The sequence below is a fragment of the Cavenderia fasciculata genome (assembly GCF_000203815.1).
Source record: "Cavenderia fasciculata unplaced genomic scaffold Scf_EUAJFUG02HR96I-5, whole genome shotgun sequence".
NCBI classification, from domain to species: domain Eukaryota; phylum Evosea; class Eumycetozoa; order Acytosteliales; family Cavenderiaceae; genus Cavenderia; species Cavenderia fasciculata.
In genome coordinates, this window is record NW_004457624.1 from 2,325,030 (window position 1) to 2,347,639 (window position 22,610).

At 33.7% G+C, this 22,610-nt stretch overlaps 11 protein-coding genes and 2 non-coding genes across 13 annotated transcripts; 1 reads left to right on the forward strand and 12 right to left on the reverse strand.

Moving 5' to 3' along the window:
- Positions 1-21: 21 nt before the first annotated feature.
- On the reverse strand, positions 22-93 carry DFA_11921. Its single transcript has one exon. It is a non-coding gene; the product is annotated as a tRNA-Cys (tRNA).
- Positions 94-480: 387 nt separating this feature from the next.
- Positions 481-2,462, reverse strand: DFA_11922 (uncharacterized protein; the record flags this gene model as incomplete). The annotated part of the gene is made up of 3 exons (XM_004350811.1): positions 481-554; positions 748-850; positions 2,301-2,462. 3 exons carry the CDS (start codon positions 2,460-2,462, stop codon positions 481-483), a joined length of 339 nt encoding a protein of 112 aa, XP_004350862.1.
- Positions 2,463-2,818: 356 nt separating this feature from the next.
- On the reverse strand, positions 2,819-3,001 carry DFA_11923 (uncharacterized protein; the record flags this gene model as incomplete). The annotated part of the gene is made up of 1 exon (XM_004350812.1): positions 2,819-3,001. One exon carries the CDS (start codon positions 2,999-3,001, stop codon positions 2,819-2,821), a length of 183 nt encoding a protein of 60 aa, XP_004350863.1.
- A 314-nt stretch (positions 3,002-3,315) lies between these two features.
- Positions 3,316-3,387, reverse strand: DFA_11924. The gene has a single exon. It is a non-coding gene; the product is annotated as a tRNA-Asp (tRNA).
- A 1,080-nt stretch (positions 3,388-4,467) lies between these two features.
- ercc1 (DNA excision repair protein 1) lies at positions 4,468-5,801 on the reverse strand (the record flags this gene model as incomplete). Its single annotated transcript, XM_004350813.1, has 2 exons — positions 4,468-4,668; positions 4,761-5,801. 2 exons carry the CDS (start codon positions 5,799-5,801, stop codon positions 4,468-4,470), a joined length of 1,242 nt encoding a protein of 413 aa, XP_004350864.1.
- Positions 5,802-5,961: 160 nt separating this feature from the next.
- DFA_11926 (short-chain dehydrogenase/reductase family protein) lies at positions 5,962-7,290 on the forward strand (the record flags this gene model as incomplete). Its single annotated transcript, XM_004350814.1, has 1 exon — positions 5,962-7,290. The coding sequence occupies one exon, from the start codon at positions 5,962-5,964 to the stop codon at positions 7,288-7,290; it is 1,329 nt and encodes a 442-aa protein (XP_004350865.1).
- Positions 7,291-7,365: 75 nt separating this feature from the next.
- On the reverse strand, positions 7,366-8,051 carry DFA_11927 (uncharacterized protein; the record flags this gene model as incomplete). The annotated part of the gene is made up of 2 exons (XM_004350815.1): positions 7,366-7,380; positions 7,419-8,051. 2 exons carry the CDS (start codon positions 8,049-8,051, stop codon positions 7,366-7,368), a joined length of 648 nt encoding a protein of 215 aa, XP_004350866.1.
- Positions 8,052-8,213: 162 nt separating this feature from the next.
- ccbl (kynurenine-oxoglutarate transaminase) lies at positions 8,214-10,416 on the reverse strand (the record flags this gene model as incomplete). Its single annotated transcript, XM_004350816.1, has 4 exons — positions 8,214-8,218; positions 8,345-8,406; positions 9,008-10,226; positions 10,323-10,416. The coding sequence occupies 4 exons, from the start codon at positions 10,414-10,416 to the stop codon at positions 8,214-8,216; spliced, it is 1,380 nt and encodes a 459-aa protein (XP_004350867.1).
- Positions 10,417-10,758: 342 nt separating this feature from the next.
- On the reverse strand, positions 10,759-12,641 carry DFA_11929 (uncharacterized protein; the record flags this gene model as incomplete). The annotated part of the gene is made up of 3 exons (XM_004350817.1): positions 10,759-12,293; positions 12,386-12,521; positions 12,609-12,641. The coding sequence occupies 3 exons, from the start codon at positions 12,639-12,641 to the stop codon at positions 10,759-10,761; spliced, it is 1,704 nt and encodes a 567-aa protein (XP_004350868.1).
- Positions 12,642-13,151: 510 nt separating this feature from the next.
- Positions 13,152-14,998, reverse strand: DFA_11930 (membrane bound O-acyl transferase family protein; the record flags this gene model as incomplete). Its single annotated transcript, XM_004350818.1, has 6 exons — positions 13,152-13,160; positions 13,298-13,371; positions 13,444-13,848; positions 14,002-14,295; positions 14,352-14,683; positions 14,745-14,998. 6 exons carry the CDS (start codon positions 14,996-14,998, stop codon positions 13,152-13,154), a joined length of 1,368 nt encoding a protein of 455 aa, XP_004350869.1.
- Positions 14,999-15,476: 478 nt separating this feature from the next.
- Positions 15,477-17,401, reverse strand: captB (CDP-alcohol phosphatidyltransferase; the record flags this gene model as incomplete). Its single annotated transcript, XM_004350819.1, has 7 exons — positions 15,477-15,481; positions 15,748-16,001; positions 16,085-16,369; positions 16,458-16,753; positions 16,822-17,049; positions 17,147-17,210; positions 17,250-17,401. 7 exons carry the CDS (start codon positions 17,399-17,401, stop codon positions 15,477-15,479), a joined length of 1,284 nt encoding a protein of 427 aa, XP_004350870.1.
- A 542-nt stretch (positions 17,402-17,943) lies between these two features.
- Positions 17,944-21,443, reverse strand: forG (actin binding protein; the record flags this gene model as incomplete). The annotated part of the gene is made up of 3 exons (XM_004350820.1): positions 17,944-20,045; positions 20,140-20,857; positions 20,946-21,443. The coding sequence occupies 3 exons, from the start codon at positions 21,441-21,443 to the stop codon at positions 17,944-17,946; spliced, it is 3,318 nt and encodes a 1,105-aa protein (XP_004350871.1).
- A 326-nt stretch (positions 21,444-21,769) lies between these two features.
- On the reverse strand, positions 21,770-22,563 carry DFA_11933 (uncharacterized protein; the record flags this gene model as incomplete). Its single annotated transcript, XM_004350821.1, has 3 exons — positions 21,770-21,793; positions 21,886-21,963; positions 22,426-22,563. The coding sequence occupies 3 exons, from the start codon at positions 22,561-22,563 to the stop codon at positions 21,770-21,772; spliced, it is 240 nt and encodes a 79-aa protein (XP_004350872.1).
- Between the last annotated feature and the right edge of the window lie 47 nt (positions 22,564-22,610).

Here is a 22,610-nt window from a genome sequence, read left to right on the forward strand (position 1 = left end):
AGAAATAAAAAAAACAGAAAAAGGATTATACAAGGATTGAACTTGTGACCAAAGGATTTGCAGTCCTCTACTCTACCACTGAGCTAATAATCCATGGTTTTAGTGTCTATTTTTTGGCGTGTTTCGCCTATTTATAGTGCCACGCGAAGCCACATCGTGGCAACACTAGAACGAATATGGTTCCGACGTAATGATTTACGTCACCAAAGAGATGAACCATTCACTGAACAATACCTGCGAGCTAGATTGATAAGTGATATGCGACATATTATAAAAGTAAACTGGGACAAGACGTTAGAATTATGTAATCGATGGCACTTGGCTCTAATGAACCAAACCGACGAATCAGTAATACATACGATTACAGAACGAATACAAACTATCATCCTTCGATTCTTCTCCAACTACAACCATCCTACTGTCTACAAGATCGCACTACCTAGTCATTTGGAGAGGTACAAGACTCTGCGTACTCTTCATCTATAATCGTTCACCCTCAGCTTCATTCCTCTCATCCTCTTCACCACCGTCATCCTCTTCTATTCTCTCTACAACTATCAATAATATTATTAATAATATAATAATTCACTAAATAATAATAATAATAATAATTATATCAACTCAGTATTATAGCCTATAGTGCTAGTGAGAAAAAAAAAAAAAAAAAAAAAAATAGCGATATCTTTAACCAATTTATTTTTAGAACAAGAAACAATCCAAAACAATCCAACATGCCTGACACTATACAAAAAGATACATGATCAACGTCCATACAACATGTATCATAGACATGGACAAACCCCCAGAACAAATTAACTTTAATTCTTCTTGAGATAATCTTTATTTCTTGCTGGTCAATTAAAAAGTATAATTAATAAAACTTTGGAACTTCTGAGTACTACCCTTCCCGATAGGAGAGAACAGGAAAAGAATTACTTTAAAAAAAAAAGCCACGCGAAGCCAGTTTTAACATAGATACATCTACCACAAGGGCTCGATTCTCTGAGGATTTGCATCCAGATTTAATAATTTAAATAAACTTTAGTTCTTCTCAACCAGTTTTTTCAAATAGAATTAAAATAATTAATTTAATTCTACATGGATTAAATTGTTTCTGCCTTTATATCTAGGACCAGCCAAAAATATTCTAAATTGAGAAGATAGGTCATATCTCCAAATGATAAATGTCCCATTTTGATAAATATATAATATATAAATGGCAAGTATTTTGTTGTCTAATCAAACAAACAAATGTTAATATGTTTGCGGACAAATATTTGGTAAAAATAAAAAAATTGTGTGTTGTTCTTTTTTGATTCTTTTCTTGGATTGTTATTTTGTAGTACCAATATGCTATAAAACACAACAAACACATTACTAACATTCTAATATAATATTACATACATAGATCAGGTTAAATAGTCAACACTTGATGATTGTTGTGGTCGAGCTTATATAAAAGAGGGGAATCCACCTCTTTCACATTTTACATGGATCATTTTACCTTGTGTGATTACATTCTGCAGCACTCACGGTCGGATCCTTTCTCTTCATTGCCACCTTTTAAGCAACCGATGCTCGTCGTACTTTCTCATCAGAGATGGTTCATCTCTCAAGACCGAGTTTAAACATTACCATCACCACCACTGAGAAGCATCTCACTGCCTTGTCCAATCAACCAAAAGTCTCTCTCTCTCTCTTTCTTACTCGTATGTCCACCTAACATAGTCGCCCTTGTCTTTGGTGGATTTGATCATTCACAAAGAGTGGAGTTTGTACTCGTATCTATCAATCCATCTAGTGCAGGTAATTTACTACCACATTTGGAATCTATTCAGATAGTGACATGGTTTTCCATTACCATCGATTTGCAATGTTGATCAATGGGTGTCTACCACACCATCAATGCCATGGACCTCCACTATGGACCATCAACTTCAAGTACAATGGGTGTCCAACCTCCTACTCCATCAACAGGGGTCGGCCTCCATCAACAAGGGTGGTGTATGTCCAACCCCCTCCTCCATCAACAGGGGTGTCCACCCAAATCTACCATCAACAAGGGGTCATGCAGCCATCCTCCATCACAATCAACAATGGTCATGGTGTATGTCCTCCTCCTCCTCCACCATCAAGAGTGATGGTATATGTCCAACCTCTACCTTTTCCACCATCAACAATGGTCATGGTGTATGTCCTCCTCCTCCACCATCAACAAGCATGAAACATCAACATCAAACAAACATGCAGCAAACAAACATGCAGCAAACAAACATGCAGCAAACTTTTTTTTTTTTTACTACAGAAGTGTATTTTAGATTTATTTGATTTAATTGGTTGGCGCAAGGTTTCTCTTGTCCCTGTATCTGTTGCTTGTCCTGGATGTTACATGCAGCAAACAAACATGCAGCAAACAAACATGCAGCAAACAAACATGCAGCAAACAAACATGCAGCAAACATTTTTTTTTTTTACTACAAAAGTGTATTTTAGATTTATTTGATTTAATTGGTTGGCGCAAGGTTTCTCTTGTCCCTGTACAGATTATTAGTTTAAATAAATGTTGTTATTATTATTATTTTTTTTTTTCTATGTGTTGTTTGTGTTGAGTTGCAATCATTTGTGTTGGAGGTTAGAGGTTTAGAGCTTGTTGTTATTGGCGTACATTATTGTCTTGTTTAATCTATTATATTGATTCCTTATTTCATCATGTGTTATCAGCTTGTGTTCATCTTCGTTTTCATTAAATAGGAGTGAGGCTATCGCAATCCATAGGTTGTGGAGTATTATTTGGGTAGGAGAGAGATTCCTGTTGATTTTAAAGTTGAGAGTTTGAAAGTTCCATTGGGTCTCGGTTCCAATTAGTTCCGTGTATAGTAGTTGTAGATTGTTCGTCATTTTTGTAGTCCTTTGGCATTGGAAGAAGTGATGAACATAGACATCTTCCGGGATCACTTGGCAAGCCAGCTTGGGGGTCAGCTGAGAGAATGTATTTCGCCATGGCTTCGATCACCAAGACGAATAGTGTGGGGGATATTGGGTCTCCCTGCTTGACCCCTCTACCGATGGTGAAGGGGTCAGAGAGCTTGCCGTTGACGAGTATGCTAGCTTGCGTGTTTGTTAAAAGGTTCATAATGGTTGACTTTAGCTTCGGTGTGATACCAACGTGCGTAAGAGTTCTTTCGATTGATCCGTGTGAGATGCTGTCAAATGCCTTATTAAAGTCATATAACGTGATCACACCCGGTATCTTCTTTTGTTGAGGTTGTCGATTACTTCACGTAGATGACGTAGCAAACGATAGCAGCAAAAAATCTCCCCTTCCGAGAATTGAACTCGGGCCTTTCGCGTGACAGGCGAAATTCCTCACCACTAGACCAAAAGGGAATTTTTGATGTCTAAATGTGAAAAATCTAGATGTCATTCGCCTTTGTCTCCGAGCCCCCTGGGCATGGCGTGGCAAGTGAGTCGGGAGTGTGCTACCCCGGGAACGTAAAGGTCATAGGTTCGAATCCTGCCCTCGAACTTTACCTTTGGCGCCAACGTTTAACTTGACACAATTGGGGGGATTGAGGAGAAAAACCATCCGACTCTAGGGATCTAGAGACAGGACACCCCCACGGAAGGATGACCGGGTTAGTTTCCCCTTCTCAGCAGGAGATTGGGTAGCCAGACTGCAACAAGTAACGGGAAGGTAGTGGAGGACCTACTGGGCCGTCGCGATAGAAAGCCATCTGACATCTCAAATACAATATGCAACACGTAAAGACGAGTGTCCACAATGGGGAGTAAATCGGCGCGAGAGTTGAGAGCGGCAGTCGGTCTTGGACGCACCCAAGGCTTAAGGTTTCACCGCAAGTATGGTACTAAAATTAGAAGAAGATGGGTGCCATATTTGCGTCAACACCTTCATCTTCTTCTATTCTCTCTTCATCTATCAATAATAATATTAATAATATAATAATTTACTAAATAATAATAACATAGAATAATTATATAACACAATATTACAGCCTATAGTGCTGAGAAAAAAAAAAAAAAAAAAAAAAAAAAAAAAGCGATATCTTTAACCAATTTATTTTTAGAACAAGCAACAACCCAAAACAATCCAACATGCTTGACACTATACAATAAGATACATGATCAACGTCCATATAACATGTATCATAGACATGGACAACCCCCAGAACAAATTAACTTTAATTCTTCTCGAGATAATCTTTATTTCTTGCTGGTCAATTAAAATGTATAATTAATAAAACTTTGTAACTTCTGAGTACTACTCTTCCCGATAGGAGAGAACAGGAAAAGAATTACTTTAAAAAAAAAAAAAAAGTCTCCGAGCCCCATTTATCCAAAACACTCTATTAAATTTACCAAATTTGAAACAGTACTATCGATTTAATTTATTCAATAAAAACCATAAATCTCTCTTTAAAATATCTTCACTATATATTTATTTATTTATCAAGTATTGTGTTCATCAAAGAAATCTGGTAGATCGAAATCCTCTAAACTTGGAGGGTTTTGGTTGACAGGTTTTGGAGATGGTTTAACAGCCTTGAATGGTTGGTGAAGAATACTCCATAAACTATTAACTTTTTTAGGACCAATTCCAGGGCACAATGAAACTGCCTCTTTTGAACTATCAAATAATTCTTTTATACTCTACAATATTCAATATATAAATATTAATATCTTTTACTCTTTTCTTTTTATCTTTTTTCCTTTTTTTTTCATTTTTTTTTTCCTTTACATACACCAAAAGTATTAATAAGATTTGTAGAGTCTGTTTTGTTTATAGATTTAAAAGTAGTTAAAACATCTTCAACCACAGACTTGTCCAAATCTGAATGTTTTGTTTTAATAATGTCTGGTGATTTTTGGTCAAATAATTTAAAGGTTTGAATGTATCGAGCAACTTCAATCAAACTCCAACCAACGACAAGAGTCAAATTGTATACGATGCACCAATGTGAAAGCTCTTCCAATAGTGGTACAGCCGAAGCCTCTTCGACATCGACAAGTACAAACAAGACACGTAATTCGTGAACACTTGATATAGCCTTGTTACGTTCACCAAGTTGAGCTGGTTGCAATCGATGATTTTTCAACGACAAGAATAATCCACATGAATCATGTGCCATTAAAAAATCTGGTTTAATATTTGAATTGTATTCCCATTTTACAAGATTAAGAAATTGAATAATACCATTTCCTCTTAATCTTTCACTTACTATTAATGATGAAAATGAAAATGATTGAGAAACTATAGAAGTTGTTGTAGTAGAAGGTGTTGGAGTTGGAGTTGGTGTTGGTGATCTTTGATAGATTTGTTTTGATATTTTAAGTGATATTGTTTTTTTAGTTATTTGTGCATTTGGTAATATTGGTATTTGACTATTATTATTATTATTATTATTATTATTATTATTATTATTATTATTATTATTATTATTATTATTATTATTATTTACAGGTTGTATATTATTATTAGTAGTAGGTGTAGGAGTTGATTTTGGTTTTATTATTAAACTATTGTTATTATCAATAGAATTTGAAGGAGGAGTTGATGGTGTATCAATATCAATATCGATTGCTATAGGTTGTTGTTGTTGTTGTCTTTGTGGTTGTTGTTGTATTGATTGTTGTTGTATAGCAGGTTGTTGTTCTTTATGAGCTTTTTCATATAATTCTTTTTGAGCTCTAAGAGTTTCTATTGATAAAGGTTTTAATTTATCAACTTTATCATCATCATCATCATCATCAAATTCTAAAATAAATGGTTTCTTTTGACTCATATCTCTTTTAAATACATATAATTGTATATTTAAAAAGTTAGAAATGAATGATGATAATTAAATTCAAACAAACAAACCTTTTTCAAAGATCAAACTCTTCTCTTTTCGTTTTTCTTTTTTCATTCTTCATATTTATTATATTTACTTTTAAATTTATGTAATGCAAATAGAGGAAGAAGAAAATCTTTGTTGTTATCAATGTGATACAATAATAAGAGGAATACAAAATGATTCAAAGAGTCTAGGAGATAGGGTAAAAGTACCACTTTGTGAATTATGTACAAGAGTGAATCAATTAAAATGGACACAATGGGATAGTATAGATGTATCGCTGACAATGGATGGAACGTTACAAGAGAAAAACAAGAGATATGCATTGGTTACAGGTGGACGTATGAAGATTGGGTTTCATATTGCACTCAGACTACTCAAGAGTGGCTTTACAGTGATGGTGACGACTAGGTTTCCTTGGGTGGCTGCCAACTCTTACAAACAAGAACCAGACTATTCACAATGGGGTCATAGACTGCATGTATATGGAGTAGACTTTAGACATTTACCATCGGTTCAATCACTCGTACAAAATGTAATCAAAACATTCCCTCGTTTGGATATTCTAATCAACAATGCTGCTCAAACTATTCGTCGTCCAAGAGCCTACTATCATTCACTTTTAAATCAAGAACAAAGTTTAATAGAAAATAATCAATCAAATCAATTACAATCTCATTTTATTCAATCTTTAAAAGATTTAAAGTTAAATGAAGAAAAGGATGGAGAAAAGGATAGAGAGGGAGAAATAATTAATTTTCATGTTATGGAATGTTCAAAAATGACGCAAATAGAATTATTAGAACATGATAAAGATAGTAGAGATGATAAATTATATCCAGTTGGAAGAATGGATGTTAGTGGACAACAAGTAGATATGAGAAAAAAGACAACATGGAGAGAAACTATTCAAGAAACAAGTCCAATTGAATTGTTGGAAGTTCAGCTAATCAATTGTACAGTGCCATTTATGCTCATTTCACAATTAAGTCATTTAATGACTAGACCAACCGATACACAAACACATTACAATGATAATTGGAGATTTATAATCAATGTATCAGCACAAGAAGGATCATTTACAAGTCATTCTCATGGTAGAGGTATTCATGTTCATAGTAATATGGCCAAAGCATCACTCAATATGATGACCTATTCAATCGCTGAGAGTTATCTAGCCAAATCAATTTATGTTTGTGGAGTAGATACTGGATGGTGTTCAAAAATGACAGCTCAAGATCATAATGCAAGAAGTGTTCCTTTAAATGATCGTGATGGTGCTTGTCGCATATTGGATCCAATATTTCAACTACTCTCTTCAAACAACGAATCTGATCAAGAATCAAAACAATTAAAAACTGCTGGATTTATGTTTCGTCATTATAGACTTGAAAATAATAATGATTATAGTGGTAAATATAATGGTCCAATTGTTTAAAAACAATAATAATAAATTTATATAATATCTTGTTTATTATTCAATGTGAATAGTTGTTGATGAATTTGTGCTTGTTTAGCTCTCGTATTTCTTTTGTTAAATATAAAATTTGGTGATGATGGTGATACAGATGATGATGAATATGAAGTAGGTGAATTTTTTGTTATCGTAGTAGTAGTAGAGGTTGCTATTGTTATTGGTCTATTTATATTATTATTATTGGTTGGAATGATTTGTAATCCTTTTTCGTCGTTTTCATTTTCCTTTTCTTTTTCCTTTTCATCTAGTCTTGATTGATATAAATCATTTAAATAATTGTCATTGATTGTAAAACTATTTATAATTTCATTTAATTGTTTGATATTGGTACCATTTGTAATCATTGAACTACTACTACTACCATTTCTATAGGTATAGGCAGCAGAAGATCTTTTGAATTTGTTGTTGTTGTTGTTTTTGGTAGATTTCTTTTCCAGTTGTGATTTTGATACCAATTCCATTCCATTATTACTTTCATAGGATGATGGTGATGATAGGTCAATGAAATCACGATAATAATCTTGATCATCATCTTCACTATAATCAAATATCTCCTCGGTATTGTGTGAACTTGAACAATTATCATCAAATGATCGATATGATGATTTATCATCTTGTTGTTGGTTTGGATTATTTTCATCATCTGAATCCAATTCCCTATCACTATCGTCAATAATGACAAAGTGTAGGGATGCTTTTTGATTTATAAAGTCGTCTGTCATTTTAAAAAAAAAAAGATGGAAAAAAATAAAGAAATAAAGAGAATAAAATAAAAAAAAAGGTAGAGAGAGAGAGAGAAAAGAAAATAAATATACTACTTTCTACTCCTACTCTAGACAAACGCGTTTAAATAAAAATAAATAAAAACTATAGTGTGAGGGGCGTTAAACTGTAAAAAAAAAAAAAAATATATATAATATAAAGATAGGATAAATAATATATTATTATAAACTTTTAAATGAAGAGATTTAAAATTTGGTGTTGTTTTTAATAAATAGATACAATAGATTTATACAAAGAGAGAGGGTATGTAGGAATATGCAGAGGTGGTAGTGATTATACAATAATGTAATGATACTTTTTTAAAATAAATATATACAAATATGAAAAGAGAGTTGATACAACAATGATGATAAAGAAAGAAAAAGAAAAAAGGTGTTGTGATTTATATCATGGTTTAATCTAAATGATGATCGTCGGTATGATTTTGGGTAAGGTTAATGTATGTTGTTTTTAAAGATATATTGATTTAAACATCTTTCATGTTGTTGTTATTGTTGTATGTATATATATAAAGATAAAAAGGGTGTTAATCTTTGTTAAATCTTGATTGATTGGTTGATTAATTAATTAATTGGGTTTAGGTTGTTGTGATTTCTATTGATGCATTTGTGATTATTTATTTATTTATTTATGTGTATGTATATGTGCAAAACTTTTGAGATATATAATGAAAAAGAGATTGTGATAGGATTATGCTGAGTATACTTTGCAGGTTCCCCGCTAAAAAAAACAATTTTCATTTATTTTTTTTATTTTTCACCACTCATGTGTCATGACGCACCAATTTGGGTAAAGTAATTCCCTCTTTTTTTTTTTTCGGAAACCCAATCCTTTTTTTTTTTTTATTTGTTTTGGGTTTTTGATTTAGCTTTCCTTTTGCTTTTGCTGTATCTACTTAAAATTCTTTGTATTTTTAATTTGTTGAAAAGCTTTATCGGCTTGATCTAAAACTTGATCCTTTTTACAAAAACAAAAGCGAGCATAGTTGGCTGGAAGATGGGCATGTTCCTCACTGTAAAAGGCAGAGATGGGAATGGCGGTGACTCCGATATCGGTGGTGAGCCAACGACAAACGTTCCAGTCACGAAGATGTTTACCCATACCCGTGATGGAGCTGGATTGACCTTCGTCACCTTGCAAATGGATGCGAGAAGTGTCACCTAGTACAAAATAGGTGCCTTGAGGTACGACAGGGTCCAAACCAGCCTGACGCAACGAGGTGACGAGTCGGTCACGCTTGCCTTGATACATTTGTGCGAGTTCTTTGAGATAGTCTCTATGAAGAGTCTCTTCGAGTGCAATGGCCACCGCTTCTTGTGATGGAGTGTGTACAGAGAATGGGATGTATTGGTGGACGTTGGCTATGGCCGATATAATGTTTTTGGGTCCGATACACCATCCAATCTTCCACCCGGTAATGGAAAAGGTCTTGCCTGCAGAACCTACCGTGATGGTACGATCATACATATCCTTGATCGTAGCAAATCGTTCGTGTTTGATACCGTCATACGTCATCCATTCATACACTTCATCAGAGATGACTGTTACTTGTGGATGACGTTTGACAATCTCTGCAATACGTTCTAGTTCTGCACGAGACCATACCTTTCCAACTGGATTGTGTGGATTGTTGAGTAATAATACTCTAGTCTTTGGTGTAAATGCCTTTTCAAATTCATCCCAATCCAATTCCCAATTGGCAGATGAACGTGCGTCTGTTACATTCTTTCGTGGTTGTTCACGTAATGGGACGTGTTTAGATACACCTCCAGCCATGACAACGGCTCCACTATATATATCAAAAAAGGGTTCAATGAGAATCACCTCATCGCCTTGACCAACACATGTTTGAATGGCACAAAAGATTGCTTCCGATGCTCCGACTGTTGTCACCACTTCGGTGGTTGGTTCAATCGTTCTCTCAAAGTATGGTGAATACACTTTAGAGATTGCATTTACCAATCTCAAGTGTCCTGGACTACGTGCATATTGATTGAATCCTCCAGTCTCTACTGTCTTTGCTAATGCATCTGATACAAATTGTGGTGGTTCAAAATCTGGGAATCCTTGTCCCAAATTAATTGATTTATGTTTAATTGATAATGGTGAGAATTCTAAAATAGAAAAGAAAAGTACAGTAAAGAAAGAATGAAAGAGAGTTAAGAAAGAAGATAAGAGAGATAAAAAGATATGTGTATATAATAACATACCTACCCAAACTGATGGTCCAAAGTGACTTGCTTGAGGACTAGGTACAAATTTATATGCTGTATTTGACATTAGTTGTAATGATCTTTTAATCATAATAATAATAACTGCTAGTATACTATGTTATTTAAAGTAAGTGTGTGAGAGTGTGTATATATAAAAATAAAATGAATTCTATAAAAAAAATAATTTTACCTTTTTTAGAATAAGATGAACTTGACACGAAGAAGATTATTCATTTTCTTTTTGGTTTTTTTTTTTTAAATATCTGTTTTTTTTATTTTATTTATTTAAAAAATAGTAAGTTTTGTAATGATTATTATTATTATTATTACAACAAAAAAAGGGTATTGGTGGTGTTAATATATTATATCTATTTGTGAAATTATTAGCGTGTGGGGTTTTATATTATTATGTATATGTATATTTATCTCTATCTTAATATTGACGATTATTAATTTGATTTGCAGCAGCATTACCAGCAGCATTTTGAACAGTTTCATTACGAGCAGCAAAACCAAAACCTTTACCAGCTGCACCTTGAACCTTGGAGTTGGAAGCAGCAGACTTTAGATAAGGATTACTGGTATTGTTGGCAATTTGACCACCAACTTGACCTTGAACTCTTGGATCGTTGGCCTTGTTGGCAGCGGCATTACCAGCAGCTCTTTGATATTCTGGATTGGTCACCACTGAAGTTGCGTATCCATTGGCTTGTTCATTTACAAAATCTGAATCATATGATTGTTGTGGGTTGTATTGTGGTGGTTGATATTGTTGATGTTGTTGTTGTTGTTGTTGTTGTTGAGGTGGTTGATATTGAGTTGGTGGTTGGTATTGACTTGGTGGTTGATATTGGGTTGGTGGTTGGTATTGACTGGGTGGTTGGTATTGTGTGGTTGGAGCAGATGGTAATTGTGGGCGACCTCCAGTTGGACGTGGGGGGGGTGGTCCTTGTTGATCTTGTTGAGCTGGAAGTTTATATACTCCTGGGCCTGGGTATACACCTGGTGCTGATGGGCGTGGTGGAGGTGGTCCTGCTTGATGTGATGGTTGTGGAGGTGCTGGTCTTGGTGGAGCTGCTTGTTGTGGTGGTTGATAGGATGGTTGGTGTGGAGCTGGTCTTGGTGGAGCAGCTTGTGGTGGTTGATATTGTACTGAAACTGGTCTTGGTGGTGGTGCAGCTTGTTGAGGTGGTTGATATGATGGTTGTGGAGGTTGATAGGATGGTTGTGGTGGTTGATATGTTTGTTGTTGAGGTGGTTGATAAGCTGGTTGAGGTGGTTGATAAGAGTCATGACCATTACCATTATATTGTTGTTGATTATTGTTTGCACCATTTGGAATAGGAGGAGAAGAAGACTTTCTAAGTGAAAGTGGTGGTGGAGGATTATCAAATGATTTACCAATTGATTCTTGAGTTGTATAGGAAGTTGGAGCTACACCTACTAGATCCTTGACAGGGTTAAAGTAAGGTGGATTCTTTTCAAGGAGAGCAGTATGTTTCGAGTGGTTGGTAGAGATACTGGTAAAGAGGTATCCAAGTGATAGGATGATGTTTTGGAGTGGACGGTCAAATTGGCTCTGCTTGTCCTCAAAGAATTGTGAAATATCCGACAAGAGCTTATAGTTTAGCACGTCGTATTGCTCCTTTTTGGCATTGTAAAAGTTTTGTTCATTTGGTAGTTTGTGTGGGTCTTTGGATGGCTTGGCCTGTAGATCCTTGATCTTACCAGCCGATCTATCCAACTCTCCCACGACACCATCACGATCCAAAATCGATTCACGAATAAACTTTATACGTGCAACATATTGTTGTAAGAGGTCGTAATTGGTCTTTTGACTCTCTACCCAATCATTAAATGAAAATTCTACTTGTTTCAATACTTCTGTAGTATAAATACATAATGGATGATCAGATACAAAGTATTTTTGTATATTCTTGTTTAAACTACTTGGATCAATAAATGTTTCTTTAAGATTGAAAAACAAAAAAGAGGATGTTAGAGTTGATGTATTGTTATTTATACTTTTCATCCTTTTCCTTCTTTCTACTACTACATACTCTTTAAATTTTTATCATGTTTGACAAGTGATTGATAGGTATTGTTTGTTGCTTCAGAGAATGCAGTAAACTCTCTTCTTGCAGTTTCAAAGTTTGTATCTGTTGTTTTAGGTCCATTTGAAAATGCATTTACAACCTTTTGTTTTTAAAATATATATATATATATATTGTTAATCATCATATGTCTAAGAGTACTGATCAAAACTAAAATAGAACAACTTACATTATTCTTAAATTTACTAAATGTATTTTTCATTCTTCTATTCTATTCTATCTCTATATTCTATCTCTCTGTCTATGCTAATAAATAAATAAGTAATTATACAACAAACAATGGTGTTTTAACAATAATATATATTAAAAAGAGTGTGAAATTTGTTTAGGGAGTATTTTGAAACCCCAATTATGAGAATTTCTAAAAGTTATCATAAAACTACTGCCACATCGGCTCAAAAACAATGAGGTTTTTTTCGTTTTGCAGCAGTTATCAAAAACAGGAGTGGTCTCTTGTGTGTTTCTTCAATAAGGATGCTTACTGGTCAACGTTTCATTTGAAACCAAACCATTGTTTGATTGAAACAAGAGTCTTGGAATTGCCAGATCCAGCAAATATTTTCGAAAATAGAAAAGGGTTTAGTTGTGTTTATTATTATTATTATTATAAGGTTTATCATAGCACAATTTGATGATGGTTGATGATGATAGTTGATGACATTTTGATGGTGTTATATAGAGTTATAGTAGTATATTATTATTATTCTGGTTTTTAATTGATCTAATTAAATATATATATTTCCTTATTGTTGAATTAAATTTTAGATTAATTTAGATTTGGATTGGATGATTTTTGTTATAAATTTCATTAAATTGCATTGAATACAAAAGTGACACAAATGGTTGTCCAATAAATACTGTAATCCACATTATTACATTGCCAAATCTTGTTTTTTGGAATATTGGTAATTGTGTGAAATATACTAATCCAACTATGGAAAAAAATGGAAAAAGGTTAATAACCTTTGGGAATATTTTTGTTTCTTTTTGTTTGCTTAACATACTTTGAAGTAACATTGTAGTTGATAAAATTGGTCGAACAAATCTAAATGAAATGATCATCACAATTTCGTGCAATAATGCAGATAAAAGAAAAGTAGAGACCATGGCCCAGAATTTGTTGAGTTTAATGGTATGCATACTATCGGTATACACGTGGCGACTCATAAAGCGGTAAACAGGTTTATTCCATCTACGCCACCACATGTCAAAGGTGGTTGCATTCCACCAATCTTGATAGAACTCTCTGTCGGCATACTTGGTAATCTCGGCAAAGATATTCAACAGACAATGGAATACTCCATAGAATCCCAACATCCATAAACTCATAGATGGTAATGATAATTGAACCAATATAATTAAAAATGATTCAGTTCCACATTCTCTATAAAATGGTGTTGTCAAATTTACTAATAAAAAAAAAAATAAGTAATTTGAGATTGGTGGAATGCAACCACCTTTGACATGTGGTGGCGTCGATGGAATAAACCTGTGAACCTGTGAGTCGTTCAGGCCAGTCCACAAATTACTACCTATTTTTTTTTCTTTTTTTTTTTACTTACACATTAAATAGAAAACAAAAAAAGTACCAAAACCAGCAAGTACCTCTTTCAAGATATAAGATGGACGAATTGATTTTGTTTTTGGGAATGAAGTTTCAAAGACTAGAGTTGGAGCAACCATAAAGTATAAAAAGTGTGAAAATGATACATTGGGTATTAAATCTTTTCTAGTGACTGGAGAATTGTTAGAGGTTGCTTTAACACCTCCCTTTTTCAAGAAATAATTTGTATGCCAATAAGAATGATTCTTTAATGAATATACACATAATTGTAATCCGTATCCTCCACTTAGAACTATAAAAATGAAATGTTAGAAAGAGAAAAATATAATTATATTTTTGATTTCTTACTAGGAGATAATTCATAAGAAAAAAGATAGGACATTGATACTGGGAATGCAACCAATTGCCATAGACAATATAATACTATAGATATTCTATTGGGGATGTAACCTTTGACCATTAATCTTGTTTGAATGTAATTGACTTGTGAAAACAAAAACAACCCAACCGATAGGATCAATCCACAATGCCAATTCTTTGTTAGAGTCCAAAACAATTCCATATCAACAATGACACCCTTTTCTTTGTACATTTGTGCCATAATTGAAAATCCTGCCATTACATAGGCCAAAGCAATATAATTAAATGTTCCCCATTGTATATTTGCCATTTCTGGTGATCTACAAAGAAAAAGTTAATTTAGACAGAATCAGATATAGATTTAGGTTTAGAGACACATACGTTAATAATGATTCTCTTGGTTTTGATAATGCAGAGAATCTTTCCAATGATGGAGAATGAGGTGGAGTATTCAATAATACCTTATTATTGAGTCCAAGTAAACTTGGTTTTGCTTCAATTGTCTCTGACCCTCCATGATTACTTGTATTTACTCCATCTTTTACTTTTCTTTTTATTGTTGATGATGATGATGATGATGATGATGATGATGAAGTATGATTACTACTATCTTTATGATTATTTTCAGTTGACATCATTTTTGATGATACCAATTAATTGCTTATACTATGAAGACTATATATTATTATTACTGTTTTAATACTACTGATACTACTTATACTTCTACTTATTAACTGATAAAGGATAATGACTATAGTTAGTTAGTTCGTTAGGTAGACAGACAAAGGTTACAAAAAGAAGGGAACAAAGTTGTTGCGTTAAATTAAAAATTTAATTTAAAAAATACGAGAGGACAAAAAAGTTGTTGTACTGTTGTCCAAAAGAGGTAAGTTGATTCGAAGGTTGTCGAATAAAAATGATGATGATGATGACAATGATGATGAGAAATGACGCAAATTGTTTGTGTTACGACCTGTTGTTTTATATATATTTTGTTTTAAAAACATTCTACCATTGATGGTGATGATGGTTTTCTAACATTCTTGAATAATTATGATAATGACATACCCTTTGTCTTTTTTCAAAAAATATAGATATTTTCCTATTTTTTTTTTATTCTAGAATTAGTAAATAATTAAATTATTATTATTATTACTACGATGAAAGAGTGAGAGATAGATGGATGGGTGGAATAGGCAATGATGAGTGAGTGCGAAGTGTTGGTGTTACAAATATTTATTCTCTGTACCCCATTCTTTTTACACTTTTACATTTTTTTTTTGTTTAATTTATTTAGTACCGTATGTGTGTGATTTATTAATAATATTAATATTATTTAGATATATTAAATTATATCCCTATTATATTTTGATTGAATCATTACTATTATTATTATTATCATCATCTTCATGTTCAATAGCGCCCTCTTCGACTGCAGATAATAAAGATGATTGTTGTGACTCTGATGGTTGACCGGCACTGCCGCCGCCGCCACCACCACCGCTAGTAATGGTAAACACCTTAATTCGAAGATGATCACATAATTGTCTGGTTGTGAATACGGCAAATATTAAGAATTGGATACACGCCAATACAAACATTACCCACAACATAGCATATTCACTTATTAGATTTGATCTAAATTAAATTAAATAATTAATTAATTAATTCATTCATTTCCATGTTTTTTGTAAATATATTAAATGGTTGATTTAACTTACTGGAAAGAAGCCAAAATTGAATTAAAAACAACTATAGCAAATGGAACGAGGATAGGATAGAATAATAAACAATCGTCGTGACAAACACGTTGAGTAATGTATCGAGACTGAAGGTAGGCAAATACCATTCCAATGGTCATGATGAAAAGGTGTGGTTGTGTAGTCAAAAGGTCCGACACTGACACCCAAATAATAATTAAGATATTAAAGATTACAAATGGAGTTAATTGAATTAAACATTTCATAAATGGTATTCTATTTTGAAGTGCAAATGTATTTTTGAAACTAAAATTGATAAATAAAAATAATTTAGGTATTAGTATTTGTACCCCAAAAATATAATATATATATATATTCATTCTTTTCTATATACTTTTGATAAATTGTAAAAATAGCACCAAAAGAGACGGCAACAGTTGCCATCATACCAATGGTGAAATCTTTTGGACCAATGATCCAAATGTCAGATGAAAAGATACAAGTTATGATTTCGATAATCATAAACAATACCTGTGCTTCGGTAGGGCCATTAAATTCACCCATCACCAAAATACCGGCATGATACTCTTCCCAATGTGCAAGATAAAATGGCCAAATACCAACAAATAAACTTATAAATGCCCATTTTGGTCCTACTCTTAATGTTGCTGACATTACTACTGCAAACATCTAAGAAACAGAAGAAATAAATAAATATAAATATTGGTAGGATTATTAATCTATTCCTTTTGACTTACAGCAACACTAATAGCATCACAAACATGATCAAATAATTCACCCAATGGTGAAGATGATTTAGTTCTTCTAGCTTGTTTACCATCGACATTGTCGAGTGTTTGATAGGCAAAGATTAAGAATGCAACGGCTAAATAACACCATCGTGGAGCTTCCTCTGTCAATGTTGGACAATGGAAATAAATTATAAGATACATTCCAATATTACATAATAATCCTACCAATGTAATCTAAAAAAAGTAAAACAAAACACAAACAAATGTTAATATAAATTAAAAAGTAAAAGCAATTGATAATTGATATCGATAATGAATTGAAAGTACCTACTAAATTTGGACTATATAAAGTAAAGAATGAGAAGAGAATTAATAAATTGATCAAGTTTACTTTACTTTATTTTCTTTTCTTTTCTTTTCTTTTCTAGACATACGCTAACCATAAAGGAGTTAAATGTTCAACAGCATAAGTCCACCAATATTTTAAGAAATGAGTTCCACACCATGAATTATCGACACCCGAGTAATGGTAATGAGCCAAGTTGGCAATACCCTTTTCCGAGATGTATTTAAAGTAGTGAGACATATCTTTGTAGAGGTTGCTGATAGAAGGATTGTTTAAGAAATCTTCAAATGATGCTGAAAGAGAATATACTGCTCCAAAAGGTCCACTACTATTATTACTACCTAGTGTGGAAGACTGTCCTCCCAATCTTGGGCTATTAAAATTATTTGTTCTCTTCACTTTTTTATATTATATATATTTATGTATATGTATTTACACTTCTTATTACATGTAAGAAAAGTGTAGTGCTCTATATCTCTTTCTCTCTGTTCTGTTTTGTGTGTGTGAATTGTATAAAAAAAAAAAGATATTAAAATGAACTAGTAAATACAATGTGTGTGATTCGTCTTTTTAATTTACCTCGTGTGGCTGTTTGTTCAATGTATCTTTGAAAAAAGGTTTGTTTATGAGGTGGGAAATTCAAAAAAAAAAAACTTCTTTTTTCGGGAACATATTGTAATGTAGTTATATTTATTACTAAATATATATTTACTTTGTATATATTATATTTATATTTATATTTCTATTTCTATTACTATTTATTTAATTTAATTTAATTTTAATTATTTTAAAACTGGTAAAGATAAAGAATTTGATTGAGTTATTGGAGTTGGATTATTATTATTATTATTATCTTTTTCTTTCATTATTGAACTACCTGAATTACTACTATTATTACTACTGTTATTTTCCTTTTCAGCCATTTTCTTTCTTAAACCAGTTTGACCCAATTTAATTGCATTGGCCAAAGCTGCGAGTGGATCTGAACCACCACCAATCTTTTTACCCTCGCCTGTTCCAGTATTGGTAGACTTGTTGTTATTTTTAATGTCACGGTCGATTTTTTGAGCCATCTTGGAGAATGCCGCTGAAAAGGCATAGATTGATCCGAAAAATTGTTGGCATGTGATGGATGATGTGGCCGTCTTGGGGTAGCCGAAAAATTCAATGAGCGTGTGGAACTTTTCGATGGTGTCTTTTTGAGTGTCTTTAAGTTTTTTAATGTCTGCCTCTGCCTTTTTCAAAAAGGGTGGAACGATTGAACTAAAGTCACCGAGACCCTCACCAATCTTGGTCGAGAGGTTATTACAAATATTGAATTGACCATCTAGATCACCAACATCGGTTTGGATGTCTTGTAGTGATAGTTGGACTTGTCCGAGTGACTCGAGTTCATCGACTAGTGTAAGTGTCTTGGGGTACTTGTCAACGGCCATTCTGGCGATATACTCGAGTAGCGTTTGCTTGCCATCGACATCTTTGGTGGTGGAGAGAGTGTCGAGAATCTCGAGGTTGAAACCATCGGCTTGACCACGACTAGACCCGCCATTCATGTGGTTACCAAGTACCAAAACAATACCTAGTATCTTTCTGAGACTTTCGTTTGCCTTGGCATCTGTGCATGCCTTGGACAAGAGTTGGAAACTATTCGAGAGGTTGGTAATAGTCTCGTTGAATTCAATGGTAAACAACCAACAACGGAGACGTTCCTTGAGGAATTGGACAGAGTGCATTTCGAGTATCCAACGTTCGGGACGGTCCAATCGAGCGACTGGCACCTCACTCGCCTTGATGGTTTGGTAGTCTTCGTCGGTTGGAACATTTTGCAAGAGTGTTTTGATCACTTCCTTGTGCAATTTGTTACTGTCTAGTTTGTCAACCGCTCTTTTCAACTCTTCGACCGCTGGCAACTTGGCAAGCATAAATGCAATAGCATTTGACTTTTTAAGGTCAATCACTGATACCAATTTAATCTTTTCTAATGGTTTATCGGCTCCATTGTCACTGCCATTATTATTCTCTCCCATTGACGCCTTGTTTAAAGCTTCTTGTTTCTTTTTTTGACAAAACATTTCTTCAAAATCTTTGGCGTTGAATGTTGGTTCGAGAATTTGATCCCAAATCGATTCCGATCTTCCAGAGGGTGGTAGAATGATACGCTTCCAATAGAGTGGTTTCATCTTGGCACCTGGGTTGACGGCTGGTTTGGTCGGTTGGATGGCAGATGGTCCGGCAAGTTTCTTGCCTCCTGGAGGTGGAGGTGGTGGTGGTGGAGGAGGACCGCCACCTGGGGGAGGGGGTGGTGCACCACCTGGTGGAGGTGGAGGTGGAGGTGGAGGGGGTGGCCCACCAGCAGCACTATCACCATCACCAGCATCAGTAGCCGATGTATCAGGTGACAATGAAACCTTTTCAGGAACACTTAGATTAGATGCACCATCAGCATCACCAATCTGAGCTTGATCAGGTGGATTCTTTTCCTCCAAAACCAATTTTAATCTTTGAATCTCCAATAATGCTTCTTCAAGTGATCCAACTGCTGCAATCGCTGCTCCACCACCCAATACTGTAGCAGGTCCACGACTAGTCAATTCACTCTTTAATTGATCCATTTCAAATTTATATTTAATTTCTTGTTGTGCAAGACGTTGATTTTCAACCGTCAAATCCGAGATGGTCGAATCATACGTCTTTTTATAGGTTAGTAGTTGATTCTTGTATTCTTCCGATTGTCGTAGCTCTTGTTTCAACGTTTCATTAATCGACAATAATTTCCTCTCCAAATCCAATATCTTCTCCTTTTCAATCACTGTTGTTCTAAGGAATGATAAATCAACTGGATAACTTGGATTTAATGGTCCTAAAAATCTTTGTACTGGATGTGCTAAAAAAAAGAAAAATAAAAAGAAAAGAAGAAAGAGTAAGTAAATTATTATTATTTATCTTTTGTTTCTATTTTTTTTTTGTTTCTATTTTACAATTTAAAAATATTCTATCATTTGAAGCTTCTTTAATTAATTGTTGATTTAATCTTAATTCTTCTTTTAGGATATTGACCAAAGGTTGTTGACTATCGTATTCATTGAGTTTAGTTTTAAGACGTTTACATATTTCTTCGAGTCTCGAAGCTTTAGTTCGAAGTTTGATGCCAGTTAGATCTTCATAGAGTTCCAATTGAATTTGGAATTCCTTTTGTTGAATTTCAACCAACGATCGTAGTTTGTCGTGTAATCCCAAGTCACCCCATTTCTTTACCAATTTTTGTGTTTTCTCTTCGGATGGACAACAATCCAACATGACATTGAGCAGAGTAAATGAATTGATTTTGGTCTCGAGGTCACCGCTATCCAACAATCTGACGATATTGGCATACGGTCTCTTTTCTTGGGCCTGTGCCAAAGCCTTGGCAGCGAGATGGATTGAATTGAACCCTTCCTCTCTTCTTATATTACACATGACAAACAACAGTTCCAACGAACTACGACATACTCCAACCACCGACGAATCAACCAATGCAAACAATTGTTTGATCAATGCCGGTGTCTTTGTAATGATATCCATACCACTGACATACTCCAAACATGCTCTCAACGCTCCCAATGCATATGTCTGTGCATTACCTTTGGCCGATGTTACACTTGTCAATATACCATCAACTCCTCCTTGTTCAATAAATGATTCTGCAAATTCTGATTCCTTTAAAAAAACAAATTAAAAGTATCAAATTAATATCATATACATATCTCTATCTCTATCTCTATCTTTTCTATTTGTGCTTGCTTACTTGTAATTTATATTTTAAATGAAATATGATATCTTTTTGATTATCTTCTTCATTTAAAGCTTTAACCCAACGCATTGCACGATAGGTTGGATTATATTTCAATAGGATGGAGGATTCACCCGACTCTATGAGGTATTTGACAATGTGTTTGGTTTTCGATTCGTCTTGAATGGGTGGCCAATTGAGATACTTTTTACTCGATTCTACTTGCAAGATATAACTGTCAGAGTTGGTGTCTGCAATACCAAACAATGCACATATTGCTAAAAATACAGTCTTGTAACTAGACTTTTCATCTAGACTATAGGTTTTTGATCCTTGTTGTAATTGTAATTGTGATACATTGAGTGATGCTCTTTTGTTGTTTGAAGCAGTTGCTGGTGCTGATAATGACATTGCCAATTGTGGTGTTAGTGTACCACCCTGCAAAGTAGGACTGGTATTACCACCACCACCACTATTGATATTATCAATTTGTAATGTTATTGTCAATAACATGATTGAATGATGATGATTCTTCTAACTACTCTATTCTATAACTCTCTAAATTATATATACATAAATATGATATGTGATAATATGTGATATGGTACAACAACAATAATAATAAGAGAGAATAATAAAACAAAGATATGATGTGTTTGCGTGATGTGTAGAATCTTCTTTTAAAATGGGGGCAATGAGAGTTAGCTGATTGAAAGTTGTCATCGCGAAAAAAATAGATTTACAGAAGATTTTTTGCCGTTACGTACACGCACACGAAAAGAGGTTAGATTGAAACTCGATCATAGTATTCCACCAACCGGTTATTACTGTATAATATTTTAATATTTAATTAAATCTATAATCTAATTATATAATAGAATTTAAATAAAAAGAAGAAGAAGAGATATGATTATATAAAAAATGGTAATGACAATCAATAATAATAATAAAATACACAACTGCTACTAGCGTTAGTACAACTATGACTGAATTGCCAATCTTTCACGGATCCTGGACCAAGAAAATCGAACAACTTTTAAATGTATATATGTTTTTTTAAATATGTTATGTTACCCATTTTGTTTGTTTGTTTGTTTAAGCTTATAATAATATTTTGTTTTTGAAAGTATTATCTTCCTATTGTTAATAATCTAAAAGAAGATGATCATTTATCTGTAGAAGGGGTTCCATAAAGTTGGCGGCTTTGAGATGATATGATCAAACTGCAATACAACAATGGAGCAGTGTACCAACCATCCATCAACAAATTGCTAGTTGGGTTACGATGAACATATGCACTGAAAACAGGCAGATGCATCTGACGACGATGGGACAAATAAAGGATGATGGATGTTTCATGCGTACCAAATACACTTCGATATTATCTTCCCAATAGCAATTTTTGTCATTCCAAGGTGCAGATTTCAATCCAACACGTGTAGTATCTTTTGGAACTAGACCTCTATCAATGTTAAACGTACTGCATATTATAAACCTCGGAATACCAAGAATAGAGTATGCAACAAGTTATAGATCTCCATTCCTCCAATTGCCAAGTGTACAAGTCTTTGATGGTGTACCCTATTGGATTTCCTCCAACTGTTGACATTGATTTGATATCTCTTAGAGGCATGATAAAGAACTAATTATTAAGACCATATATACATATATATATATACC